Raw genomic sequence first — 12814 nt, 5'->3', positions numbered from 1 at the left:
CGCGGCAGACAGCAGGGAGTGAGGCACTTGTGGGGGGAGAGGCGGGGGGTGAGGAGCCTAAGGTACAGCTCAGATGGGACGAGGCCCCCACCCCTGGACAGATGCAGTGCCCAACTTGATGCAGCCCTCCTGCTTTTCGGGTAAGTGCCCCCAGCCCCTATCCCAAAGCTGCTCCTTCCATTATGTTTCTCAGGGACAAGGCCAGACCCGTCAAAGCAAAAGGGTTTGTGTCACCACCATCCCCGCAAGCCCACCATAAACCATGACCCCACAGGACTTTGAGAAACTAAACTGTCCCAGAGGACTACAAGGAGACCTCCCTTCCTTCACTTCTGCCTTCATCTCCCAATGCTCTCCTGGGGTGGGGGGCGGTATTAGCAACCAGTGTGGATATTCAGAAGTCTCTCCCCCAAGAGTCCCCCCTTCCCCACATTAGACCCCAACCTCAATCAGATCTTTAAAAAAAAAGAGTATATCCAGGCTCAACTGTGTCTCTGGATGCTACTTAAGGACAAGAACAGGAAAGCTGCCCATTCCTTACTGGGGCCATGCTCCAGCCTCCTCCCCCACCTAAGGAAAGAAAGAAGGGGTCTCAGGACTTACCTGTCCCTGCAAAGTAGATGGGAGTCAGTCCTGTAGCCATAGAGATTGGCCAGAAAAGTTTATGATTAAATTAGCCACCTTATAAATTTAAAAAAAAAGAGGGTGGCTGCAGGTCATACCTCCCACCCCCCCACCCCTAGCCCATCAGGCTTTTCAGACTGAGAGGAAACTCACAGAAGTGGGAAGGAGGGAAGCTGGGTTACATGCCTCATTGCACTTCTGCTGGGCGCAGAGGAAGAAGAATCAGCAGGAACTGCAGTGGCAGTGATGAAGAGTTAGCTGTCAGAAGGACTTCCCACAGCAGACACAGGGAGAATGAGGCTGGGGCATTTCTCTCCTTGGAGAACTCTGAGCAGGCTATACTTATTAGGCTGGGGCAAGAGAAGTCTGGCCTGCAGCTTTGCCCTTGCTGTTTGTTCTTATCCCCAAACCTGAGAACGATTTCCATGGACTCTATCCTGCATCCCTCTAACTGCTCTTTGGCCTCTTTCTTCCATTTCCCAGCTACTAGAGTCCTCTGAAGTGGCTAGAGGATGGCAACCAGAACACTCCTCCTAGAAGAGGGTGTAGAGTGGGAAGGAAAGGGGAAGCAATTGTGCTGTCTTTAAATTGCCTCTCCTAAGTACAGTGGGAAGGGAGGGGATCCCCAGGGCTTGTTGTGGAATGCTGACCCTGAGGGGTCCAGAAAGCCAGACAATGATGGATTCTACTCAGAGGTGGTCGCCTCCACAGCTAGGGAGAAATCCTCCCAGGGAGCATCAATTGTCTCAGGTGTCTAACCCTTTAGCCATTCCTCACCAGTTACAATACTTTCCCTCCATTAAGGCCCCTTTGGCAGTGCAAAGGCTGAGACGAGGGGCTTTTATTACCTATAGGACTCTTATTCCTCTGTCACCTCAGTCTCTAGTGGTTGTCATGGTCACCATCTTCCCCATAGTGCCCTGGCTCCTGGTACCCAGAAGTACAAAGTCAATAGGCTCTGCAAACAGACGGCCAGTGCCTAGATATCTGCTGTGCCAGCCAAGGGCTCCCTTTCTCCCTACAGCACCAAGCATCTGGTCAGTTACTACCTCCCCTCCTTACCTGTGCCTCCCTAGTTCATACTCTGTCTCTTATATACCTGAGACCAAAGGGGACAAGAAATCTCCCTCTGACTCAAACACTGGACTTGAATCAAAACTCCACTAGTGTCTCAGGGGACAACTTACTCAACTGGCATAGCATAGTTCACAAAGATAATATGCTACATTCTAGTTTAGTGATTAGGGCCTGGAGCGCCTTAAAAAATTGCCAGTGGCCATTTGAGATCAAATGACTGGTCTCTAATCTTATGGAGCAAAAGAGAATTAAGGAAATCAAAGACTAAAAGAAGTCCCTAAGACATCATCCTAAGATATTCTTTTAACTTGGAACTGAAACTGTTTCTGCAGGTCACTTTTCAGACAAATAATAGATTGGCTTATAAAATATACACTATCGCCCATAAGTCGTGTGTTCCCTTCAACAATTAACTGTATACAAGCAAACAATCAACAGTACTCAAGCAAAGATGAGAAGATAAGGAAGGGAAAGGAAACTAGATCAGTGGAAAGAGAACAAACAGAATAGAACTAACTGTGGAGAATGCTGACACATTGTAAACATTGTATCCAAGGGCATAGAACAATCTGTATAAAAATTGTTAAAAGGGAACCTAATTGGCTAATGTAAACTTTCACCTAAGACAACAAAATACTTAAAAAATATAATGTAAGTAGATAAAGTTTTATAGACAACCACTGAAAAAGAACACCAGTAAGCACACCAACACACATGCATGCATTTTGTTAGGAACAATCACAAGTGATTTTCCTATGACTTCCAAATATTTGTAATGCTGCTATATTATCTTTAATAATTATCTTCAACAAAAAGACAATATTTTTTAAAAACTTCCATTAGTGAAGAATCTAAGAGAAGCCTAAACCTGAGAAACAACAAAACTCAAAACTTGGACATCTCTTGGGTCCCTCACACACCTAGCCCACCCTTTATCACAGGAAAGAAAAGACAGCCCTTGGAGTTATGGCTTCAGGGCTCTGGAAGGGAATTCCTAGCTCCCCAGTCGAATCCCCCGTATCGTCTGCCATGGCTAATGTGCAGCTTGGCCACCATCCACCCAGACATTCTGGGAAGACTGGATCTTGTTAGTCCAGGGCCTCTGGCCCTGGGCCAAGCTGGAGGAAGACAGGGACAATAAGTGGAGATTGGGGGGGCATGAAGGGGACCGAGCTAAGACATGTACAGTTCCCAGCCTCAGATGATTTCATCAAGATGTGTGCCTCTCAGGACAGGGAGCTTGAGGCCAAGGCCACAAACCCCCTAAGCCTTAAGCAAAGCTACGGGTAGATAAGGCAACATAATATCCATACTTCACATGAGTTATAATGGGGGACAAGGGTGGGCAGAAAAAGACAGCAGAGCATGCAGAGAGCAGATATCATGGAGGAAGGAGCTGAGGTGTCTCTAGATCCCAAACACACAGGGCAGGGGTGGGGTGGATTGAAAGTTGTTTCCCTGCCACTTCCTGCCCTGTTCCCATAAAACTTTTTCCACAGTAAGCAAACTTAACTAGGGTTCTGTGAGCTAATAAGCACCAAGTTGTAGTTGTCAAGTGCCGTTGAGTTAATTCCAACCCAACAGTGACCCTGTATAGGGTTTCCATGGAGCAGCTGGTGAGTTTGAACCACCGACCTTGCGGTTCAAATGGCTTTGCAATCTGACGCATTAGCCCACAGCGCCACATCAGGACTCGCATTATGATCTGGAAGCGGGAGGAAAATCGAAGTCCCCAAAAGAGGGGCACCAGGAGACCCCGGGAGGTGGTATAACTCTGTATGGTCCTGTGCTCACTTGCTGGCAATGTTAAGGTGGACAGGCCAATCTCTCCACCCTCAGGAAGGCCAGGGAGACCTGGGGTCACCATCATCTGAAGTCACTTTCCCAACAGGGCCATGTCGTCATCTATTCCAGGACTGAAGAGGGGATGGTCACAGCCTGGCCCCCAATGGGCCCCCTCCTACTGCTGCTCCTCCTCCCTGGAAGGAGTAGTGGCAGCTGCCCTGCCGTGTGCGACTGTACCTCCCAGCCCCGCGCCGTGCTCTGTGCCCACAGGCGACTGGAGGCTGTACCTGGGGGACTTCCACTGGACACAGAGCTCCTGGACCTTAATGGGAACCGCCTGTGGGGGCTTCAACGGGGGATGCTCTCCCGCCTGGGCCTGCTCCGAGAACTGGACCTCAGCTATAACCAACTGTCCACCCTTGAACCTGGGGCCTTCCACGGCCTACAAAGTCTACTCACCCTAAGGCTGCAGGGCAATCGGCTCCGAATCCTGGGGCAAGGGGTCTTTGCAGGCCTGTCTGCCCTCACTCTGCTGGACCTCCGCCTCAACCAAATTGTCCTCTTCCTAGATGGCGCTTTTGGGGAGCTGGGCAGCCTCCAGCAGTTAGAGGTAGGAGACAACCATCTGGTGTTTGTGGCCCCGGGGGCCTTTTCAGGGTTGGCCAAGCTGGGCACCCTCACCTTAGAGCGCTGCAACCTCAGCACTGTGCCTGGCCTAGCCCTGGCCCGTCTCCCGGGGCTATCGGCCCTGCGCCTTCGAGAACTGGATATTGGGAGGCTGCCGGCTGGAGCGCTTCGCGGGCTGGGGCAGCTCAAGGAGCTGGAGATACACCACTGGCCGCCCCTTGAAGATCTGGAGCCTGGCAGTCTGGTGGGGCTCAACCTCAGTAGCCTGGCCATCACCCGTTGCAATCTGAGCTCAGTGCCCTTCCAAGCGCTGTACCACCTGAGCTTCCTCAGGGTCCTGGATCTGTCTCAGAACCCCATCTCGGCCATCCCTGCCCGGAAGCTCAGCCCCCTGGTGAGGCTCCAGGAGCTCCGACTGTCGGGGGCATGCCTCACCTCCATCGAGGCCCATGCCTTCCACGGCTTAACTGCCTTCCATCTGCTGGATGTGGAAGATAATGACCTTCAGACACTAGAGGAAACAGCCTTCCCTTCTCCAGACAAACTGGTCACACTGAAGCTGTCTGGCAACCCCCTGACCTGTGACTGCCGCCTCCTCTGGCTGCTGCGGCTACGGCACCACCTGGACTTTGGCACATCCCCCCCTGCTTGTGCCGGTCCCCAGCATGTCCAGGGGAAGAGTTTGCGGGAGTTTTCAGACATCCTACCTCCGGGACACTTCACTTGCAAACCAGCCCTGATCCAAAAATCTGGACCACGATGGGTCATTGCAGAGGAGGGAGGACAAGCCATTTTCTCCTGCTCTGGAGACGGAGACCCAGTCCCTACTGTCTCCTGGATGAGGCCTCAGGGGGCTTGGCTGGGAAGGGCTGGGAGAGTAAGGGTCCTAGAGGATGGGACCCTGGAGATCCGCTCAGTACAGCTACGGGATAGAGGGCCTTACGTCTGCATGGTCAGCAACGTAGCTGGGAATGACTCCCTGAGGACATGGCTGGAGGTGATCCAAGTGGAACCACCAAACGGCACTCTCTCGGACCCCAACATCACCATGCCAGGGATCCCTGAGCCTTTCTTTCTGGATAGCAGAGGTGTGGTTATGGTGCTGGCTGTTGGCTTCCTCCCCTTCCTCACCTCAGTGACCCTCTGCTTTGGCCTCATTGCCCTCTGGAGCAAGGGCAAGGGCCGGGTCAAGCACCACATGACCTTTGACTTTGTGGCACCCCGGCCCTCTGGAGATAAGAACTCTGGAGGTAACCGGGTCACTGCCAAGCTCTTCTGACCTGTCCTTCCACAGTGGGGGCCCAGTCAAGCCAGCTTCAGATACTAAAGGGGAAGGTAGAACCCAGACGACTGCTTGGATCAGAATCTAGTCCTGAGCAGCACAGAGTTCTAACACCTCTTGCCTGCATTGTGTCAGCCAGTAATGGTGCCTCCTGATAGAGTCTGAGGACAGCATTGTCACATCTCTTCCCTGAGGCTCCAGGTTGCTGAAGATAATACAGACTCTGTCATCAGACCAAACCTCCCCACCCATTTTCCACCCCAACAACACACACACACACAGCAGGAAACATAACCAAGGCACCAGGCTCCAGTCTGCTAGTCTAGCCACTAGGATTTCTTCTCACACACACATCCTTTAACAACTACTAACAGTTGCCAACCACAGTTATAAGATTACTTTAAAGGAATACTACTTGCTTCTTTGAGTCTCTGCTCTTAACCAGACTGATTCTGTGTCTTTTCTGCCTCCCCAGGCGCTAGGAACTAAAGTCACTATCCCTAAGACAAAGAGGAGGATGGCATGTGGGATGGGGGAAGACAGACTACATACTGACACTGTCTGCATGAGCCTCCATCACCTGCCTCTGTCTTTCAGATCATTAAACCTGCTGCCAAAAGACCAAGGCTCTAATAGCCAAAACTAAGTCATCTCTGGAGTTTTCTTTACTTCTGCCTGTTTCCACCCATGATTTCTATCAAATCTTCCCCTTCCTACCCTTTTTGCCAGCCCACTGATTATGTATTCTAATGAGCTCCTGGCTCATACTCAGTGGTTTATAAACAAAGAGAAGGTCCACTGTGCCTGGAGAGAGAGATCAGCCTCCCCAGACCCATTTTCAGTCTCAACTTCTTCCCTCACCCTCCCCATCTCTGGAGCTAGAGAAGGCAGAATCTCCATCCTGCACTTTCCCCTAGGAGGAAATTCCCAAGTAAGATTCTTTCCCTTGTCATTTCTTGAAGGACCTCCTAATCGTTCCTACCCCACAGCTTCCTAGTGCCTTAGGGGGCAAACAAGAAGGCAACTCCTAAAAAATGACTAGCCACAGAAGAGAAACTGCTGTTGCCAAAGGAGAGACCTGGAACACAGCAGCAATGAGGCTTGGAGTAGCATGAGAAGGGCCCAGCAAGCTGTAGTGAAAAGCGGAGGGAGGAGCCAGCAGCAGGAACTGCCTGCCTAGTTAATTTCCACTATCCTTCTCTAGATTCCCCTTGCTCCTGTTTAGTGCAGCCCCAGTGGGAGGCTAAGCTATCTCTGGATAGTGGTCGTTGTCTTGGAGCCCCCAGGTGGGAGGTGGAGCTGCTGACTGCCACTGAGTGTTCCTCAAGTAGAGGGCAAAGGAGAGCCAGAGGAAAAAAAGAGGAGAGAGAGCTCGAGGGAGAGGACAACTGTCTCCGCATCATGGAGAAGGGGAGGAGTAAAAGGATGAGAAAAGGAGCCGGGAGGAGGGGTTGAGAAGTAAAGAATCACGAGGCCCTAGGGAGCCTTTCTCTCTGCAGTACCATCTGCCCAGTGTCCTTAGTTCCCCTCCTTTAAGCTCCCACCTTTGAGCTCCCACCCACCATCCACCAAACTACATGCAAACATCACTAGCTTCCTAGCTGATCCCTACTGCTATTGCCCTTGCTCTGAAGAGACTCCACTCATAAGATGCCCAGCTCAAACTGTCCGGACAGAGGAGAGGAGTCGGCAGGGATGGGAAGATAGGCTGAGAGTGGAGAACCATATATGAAGACCTAGCAGTTCGGAGAGAGAGGCTGAGAAATGTGTAACCCTGAACCTCCAGCCTCCAGCCTCCAACCTCCTCACCCCACACACATATGCACACGCAGTTCAACCGGCATGCCAACAACTTTCCACTCTCTGGTTTAGAAGGTACTCGAAAGACTTCTAAGGACCACAGTCCTCCCTCTTCTCTCCAAATTCTTCCACCAGCAGCTGATGAAGGTCTGGTGCTAGCAATTTTCTCTCCAGTTGCCCCCTCCGCAATGCGGCTAAGGGCAGGAGCAGCATTGCAGTTTCCAGAAATTTTCTCCAGGAATCCCCCTGAGGCAATGAGGAGCAGATGATACATCTATAATGGAGACATGCTGTTTCATGTGCCCCAAAGACTCCACAGCTGCACTGTCCAATTTAACATGCACTGAAATTTAACATGGGTCACATATGTAATTTCCAGCTTTCTAGTACAGTCACTTTATAAAAGTAAAAAAGAAACAGGTACAGTTAATTTTAATAGTATCTTTTATTTAATTCAGTGTATCCAAACCATAATCATCTCAACATGTTATCAATCTAATAGGATTCTTAATGAACTGTTTTACATTGTTTTTTTCATGCTAAGTCTTTGCGGGGGAGGGAAACCCACACTCACTGCCAATGAGTCAATTCCACCTTATAGTGACCCTATAGGACACACAAGAACTACCCCATAGAGCTTTCAAAGTTGTAAAGCTTTACAGAAGCAGACTGCCACATCTTTCTCCTGAGGAGCAGCTACTGATTTGAACCACTCACCTTTTGGTTGGTGGCAGAGTACCTTAACCACTGTGCCACCCGAGCTCCTAAATCTTTGAAATCCAATATATATTTTACACCTACGGCACATCTCAGTCAGTCACTAGATTTCCACTAGAAGCACCCAATCTATATTGAAATTTCATAAAATTTACTGTTGAAAAGGTAGAGTCGCACACCCAACATGTTCCAAATATACTTAAAAGCTTTCCAATAACTGAATCAAGTATCAATTTAATTTTTTAATTAATTAAAATGAAATAAATCACAATGTCCATTCCTCGGTCTCATTAGCCACCTTTGAAGTGCTCTATAGTCATCTGTAGTCACTGGCTGCAATATTGGAAAGCATAACTCCAGACACCATAACCCTGGACATAGATTGGAATTGCCCTGGCAAAGGGGAGCACATCTGCTAAGAAGTATATCCACCCTCAGGGAGGTGTCACTGAAGTTCTCATCCACCACCACCCACTGGGTGGTACAAATGGTTTGTGCAGATTGAACTGATCCAGAAATAGCATGAAGAAAGGCCTGACGATCTACAAAGGTTTTTTAAAAAACTCATTGTCATGGAATTGATGTCAACTCATGATGACCCTGAGTGTTACAGAGTAGAACTGTCCCATAGGGTTTCCTTGGATTTAATCTTTATGGAAAAAGATTGCCAGGCCTTTCTTCCACTGTGTTTCTGGGTGATTAGCACTACCAACCTTTGGTTAGCAGTTGAGCAAAACCCATTTTTACAGCCAAATCCTATAGAATAGACTTTCTACTCTACAACACATGGGGTCATCATGGAATCCCAATCAATTCCATGGCAATGGGTCTGGGTTACTTTTTTGTTTGGCTTTGGGGGGGGGGGGTCGTTGAGGTGGTTTTTTTTTTTTTAACCACTCCTTATTCACCTATCACAGCCTTTTCAGAATACTTTTATGGGGCAAAGCAGGTTAATGTAATGAGGTTACTGTGGTGAGCACTTTACACAGTTTGTCCAATCATCAGCAAGCTAGCTTTCTCTTACCTGTCTGGGAAGGCTGCCATTAGCTCAGCTAGGAAGGCTGTTGTGTGTGTGTACTGAGTATGTGAACATAACCAGGGACAGGTGTGCATGTGCAGCGACGTATGGTAGCACGGGATGGGGCAAGCCACGACAGGCTCTGTCCAGAGGACTGTAATACAGAGAACACTGAGCGCCTGCCTGGTCTATGCCGGCAGCTTTTCATACGCTTCCGTATGAGATCCTCATATCTACCCTATAAGTATGGCAGGTAAACATCTTAGCTGACAGAACTAGAGGTCAGATAGGTTAAGAAACTTGCTCCAGTGCACAAGACTTAGTGAGGGAGCTGCATTTGAACTTAGGACTGACTCAAAACTCATATACTTTCCACCACCCCACACTGTTCTAGTCACTACCTGCCTCTTACAATGCCCTTCTCAGGGCCTATGACCACTTTCTGAACAGGTCTTTAGTGAGAGCAGGAATCAGTTATTGATCCTAACTCAATGCACTTGTTTTAGAAAGTTTGTTTGATTTCCCTCTTCCCCTCTGTCTCTTCCTCTCCTCCAATGTCATCACTGCCCCGCCTCAAGGATCCATAGGAAAAAAGGAGAAATTTCAGAGATCAGTATCATACTCCCAGATGAACTAAATTGAAATGACTGCCTCCCAGCAAACCTCCTTCCCTGATTGAAAATGGAGACTTCAGATTTCCTCTCTTTCCATGAATCTGGAGTCCTCAACTGCTGCCTTACTCCATGTCCCATCTCTGCCTCCATCTCTCCCTGGTCTATTCTTTCTCGAATGTCTGACTTCTATTTCTTTTCCTTTGCTGTGCTGGATCCCTGATTCAAGGGATTAGAGTGCCTGCTGCAGGGTCATGGCTCTTGACTTTTCTGAGTCACCGACACCTCAGAGACAACCTGGTACAAGTTCTGAGCTCTTGAGAATCTGGTGTAAGCTCTGAAGAAGTTTATATGTTGGTCATGTTGAAAGCATCACAGACTATGGAATGCAGCTTAGGAACCTATGCTATGAGAAGTCTTAGGTGGCAGGGAAAATGCTCAGAACCTAAACTGCCTTTGTTCCCTAGGGTCGACAGGAGGCGAGAAGAGTAAGCTGTGAAGGACTACAGCATAAAATAGACATTGTTGTTGTTGTTGTTAAGTGCCATCGAGTCAGTTCCGACTCACAGCAACCTTGTATAAGGTTTCCAAGGAGCGGCTGCTGGGTTTGAACTGCTGATCTTGTGATTCAGACTGACGATGCAGTCCAGCGTATTATTCTGCAGCACCACACCACACATGTAAAAGTAAGTGGTAGGATGAACCCTGTCAGAACACACACTTTGGTTTTTGCCTTTAGCTTCTCCTCTCCCCTGCTCCCCACCTCCCACCAGCATGATTCTCTCAGAGAGGGCAGGAGACTTTGAGTGAAACTCTCATTTCAAGAAGTGAATGTACCCCCTCCAAGTCTGAAACTCAAAGGGAATACATGAGCAGGCATGTAATCTTGCTGACGTCTATGTTCGTCTACTGATGAGTGGAAGAGGAGGGAAAGCAGTAATGAAGATGTGGGCTGAGTCCGACCACATTACATAGACTTCCGTCAACCTGGAGTACGGTGAGACCTGTTTAGCCAGCAGTATGGTGAGACTGGGGACTCCTGAGCCCATGGACAAGGACATAGCCACAGAGGGCTAGAGCAGAGGTGAAGTGTCCAGCTGATATGAAGTGAGGGGAGATGCACAAGCGTGCCCATATTTTCAGATAGTACCCATTTGACCTAGCTTCAATGGCTGGATGATCAGAATTCGACTAGAGAAAGTATAATTCACTACAGTTTGATGAACTTAACCTATACTTATGGGTGTGGTGGTGGTGGTGGTTATGTGCCGTGGAGTCGCTTCTGACTCGTAGCGACCCTGTACAAGTTCTCCAAGGCTGTAAATTGTTACAGGAGCAGAAAACCTCATCTTTCTCCTGCAGAACAGCTGGTAGTTTTGAACTGCTGACCTTGAGGTTCGCAGCCCGATTCATAACCACTATGCTACCAGAGCTCCTTACCTATGGATGTAGTAGCTTAAACTACCAACCAAGAGGGAAGGAATGTACACAGCAAAGATCATTCCCATCTCTTCTGTACATACGGTTGGTAGGGATGGGCAACTTAGATATTGGCTACCTAAAATGGTGGGCGGGGGTGGTGGTGCTACAAAGGCACAAAGTGACTGGCTTACATGTTTTCAAGAGGGACTTTAGTTTCAGAGGGTGTGGGGGAAGGTAGACTCTCCACTGAGAGGGTTTCATCCTGTCTAGACAGGGCTGGTGAAAGGAGATGGGGCTAAGACTCTTACAGTTCAATAGTAATTGTTATCATGACTGATTGCAATTGTTGCAATTGTAAAGATAGAGGTTTTGTAGCAAAAAGAGGGGAGTGGTTGATCTTGCAGTCCAGGAGCAGAGGACCATGGGACCATCAAGGGAGAAGAGTTCAGTGCAGGACCCTATCCAGAGACGCAATGATGCCAGAGATGGAGGCAGAGATGATCGCATGGAGAGATGGAGCAGCTGTGGACTTTAGACTCATGGAGGAAGAGGCGCTGTGTGCTGGCGGTCGGGGAGCAGCTTGCAGTGTATGCCCTTTGGGTGTTTGAATGATTGTATATTCCTGAGTGTTTTGGTGTACATCCAAAAAAAAAAAAAAAAACCAGAGGGAATGGAAGCAAATACCATTGTACGATGATGATGCATGGAGGAGATTGTAATCATTGCAATGAAATGAAATATAATAGGATGAGTCTAAAGCTGATGATCTCCCATGTAAAGTATCACTCAATTCACAATAAGAACTTAAAAAATAAATAAATAAAAGTGAATGTAGTGACCCTTGAAATTGGAGAGCATCTAAGACCAGGGAACTTCTAAGTTCTCTTCCTCCAAAATGCTTTGTTTACTGGTGTTAACTGCCACTGAGTCATCTCCGAATCATACAGACCATGCAAAGTGTTTTGTTTCCAAGGAGTGACTGGTGGGTTTGAACTGCCAACCTTGCAGTTCACAGCCCAGTGCTTATCCTACAGCACCGCACCAGGGCTTTATGTTGTTGTTAAGTGTCATGGAGTTGGTTCCAACCCATAGTGACCCTGTATAGGATTTCCCAGAAGCATTTAGTGAGTTTGAACCACTGACCTTGTGGCTCAGACCAACTTAGCAGTCCAGCACATTAACCCATAGCACACATAGGAAGACTCTGAGTTGAGTGGTGGTGGTGGTGGTGGTGGGAGAGGAGAATCCCTCTCTCCTAGAGCATCAGTTACATCTTCATCATGCTGACCAGAAGGTTGAATAGTGGCACCAGCTAAGGCTGAAAAGGCACCAGCAAATGGCATGGCATGAAGGTCCATGATCCCAGTTACTGGCTTCTGGTAAAGAGCCTGGAATAATGGGGAAGGGATGACTCTTTTTCAGACACCCGAATATCATTTGAATGGACCATTTGCATATTGTCCAAAATGGACAAGATAAGATTCTGGTGTCAGGTGATCTGTGTTTGAGCAGCCCTCACTGCCCAGCCCTCTAGCCAAGTCTACTTTGCTACTTTGACTTATTGAGTGGAAAACATTTGCCCTTTGAACTCTCTAGGCAACTCAGACCTTCCATTAATTAGTTTCACCTACTGAGCTCTGGTAAGGAGCTCTGGTAGCGTAGTGGTTACAAATCGGGCTGTGAACCACAAGGTCAGCAGTTCAAAACTATCAGCTGTTATGCGGAAGAAAGATGAGGCTTTCTGCTCCCATAAAGATTTACAGCCTTGGAAACCCTGTACCGGGTCGCTATGAATCAGAACTGACTCACCAGCACATAACAACAACTGCCTCCTACAGGAAGCGTAGTGGC

At 48.5% G+C, this 12814-nt stretch overlaps 1 protein-coding gene across 1 annotated transcript; it reads left to right on the top strand.

Annotated features, from left to right (window-relative positions):
- Positions 1–109: 109 nt before the first annotated feature.
- On the top strand, positions 110–5496 carry LINGO4 (leucine rich repeat and Ig domain containing 4). The gene is made up of 2 exons (XM_006861438.1): positions 110–140; positions 3616–5496. The coding sequence occupies exon 2, from the start codon at positions 3629–3631 to the stop codon at positions 5390–5392; it is 1764 nt and encodes a 587-aa protein (XP_006861500.1). The 5' UTR covers positions 110–140; positions 3616–3628; the 3' UTR covers positions 5393–5496.
- Positions 5497–12814: the final 7318 nt, after the last annotated feature.

This window comes from Chrysochloris asiatica, unplaced genomic scaffold, assembly GCF_000296735.1.
Source record: "Chrysochloris asiatica unplaced genomic scaffold, ChrAsi1.0 scaffold00042, whole genome shotgun sequence".
Lineage (NCBI taxonomy): Eukaryota > Metazoa > Chordata > Mammalia > Afrosoricida > Chrysochloridae > Chrysochloris > Chrysochloris asiatica.
Note: the sequence above shows the minus strand (reverse complement) of the source record. Positions and strands in the feature narration are given on the sequence as shown.